At 69.4% G+C, this 854-nt stretch overlaps 1 protein-coding gene across 1 annotated transcript in view; it reads left to right on the top strand.

The window, feature by feature from the left end:
* The first annotated feature begins 57 nt into the window (after positions 1–57).
* Positions 58–854, top strand: part of BCAR1 (breast cancer anti-estrogen resistance 1) — a 5,288-nt gene continuing 4,491 nt past the window's right edge. Inside the window, exon 1 of the mRNA XM_009892960.1 lies at positions 58–801. Within this exon, the coding sequence (XP_009891262.1) occupies positions 58–801 (744 nt within the window). The remainder of the gene's footprint in view (positions 802–854) is intronic.

Consider the following 854-nt stretch of genomic DNA (forward strand, 5'->3'; position numbering starts at 1 on the left):
CCCCCCCCCCCCCGCGTCGGTAAGCCCCCCCCGGTAGCGGTACCGTCGCCCGGCGGGATGACTGCCCAGCGGCCGGCGGGGCCCGGCTCACCGCCCCGGCGCGGGGCTCTCTTACAGAACGTGTTGGCCAAGGCGCTGTACGACAACGTGGCCGAGTCGCCGGACGAGCTCTCCTTCCGCAAGGGCGACATCATGACGGTGCTGGAACGCAACACGCAAGGGTTGGACGGCTGGTGGCTCTGCTCCCTCCATGGCCGTCAGGGCATCGTCCCCGGGAACCGCCTCAAGATCCTGGTGGGAATGTACGACAAGAAGCAGCAGCAAGCGCCCGGTCCGGCGCAGGGGCAGGCAGTGCCGCAGCCGCCGGTGCCCCAACCGGCTCTGCCGTACCACCACCAAGGAGGGTACACCCCGCTGTCGCCCGCCTCGCAGTACACACCCATGCACCCTGCTTATGCCCCCCAAGGGGACAACGTCTACCTGATGCCGGTCCCCAGCAAGGGACAGCAGGGTCTCTACCCGGGCACGGTGCCCACCGGACAGTTTTCTCCTGCCCCGGCTAAGCAGCCGCCCGCTTACCCGAAGCAAACGCCTCCCCACGCTTTCCCCAGCCCCGGCCAAGAGATCTACCAGGTGCCCCCCTCCCTGGGCCAAGCGGCGGAGGCGTACCCCGGGGGCTCTGCCAACCCCCCCCAGGACGTCTACCAAGTTCCTCCCTCGGCCGGTCAGGCTCAAGACATCTACCAGGTGCCCCCGTCCTTGGACACGAGGAGCTGGGAAGGGCACAAACCCCAGGGAAAGGTAGGACGGGGAGGGGTCTGGGGGGGCGGCGGCGTGGTTGCGGGGGTGGTCTG

This window comes from Charadrius vociferus, unplaced genomic scaffold (assembly GCF_000708025.1).
Source record: "Charadrius vociferus isolate BGI_N301 unplaced genomic scaffold, ASM70802v2 scaffold829, whole genome shotgun sequence".
NCBI lineage: Eukaryota > Metazoa > Chordata > Aves > Charadriiformes > Charadriidae > Charadrius > Charadrius vociferus.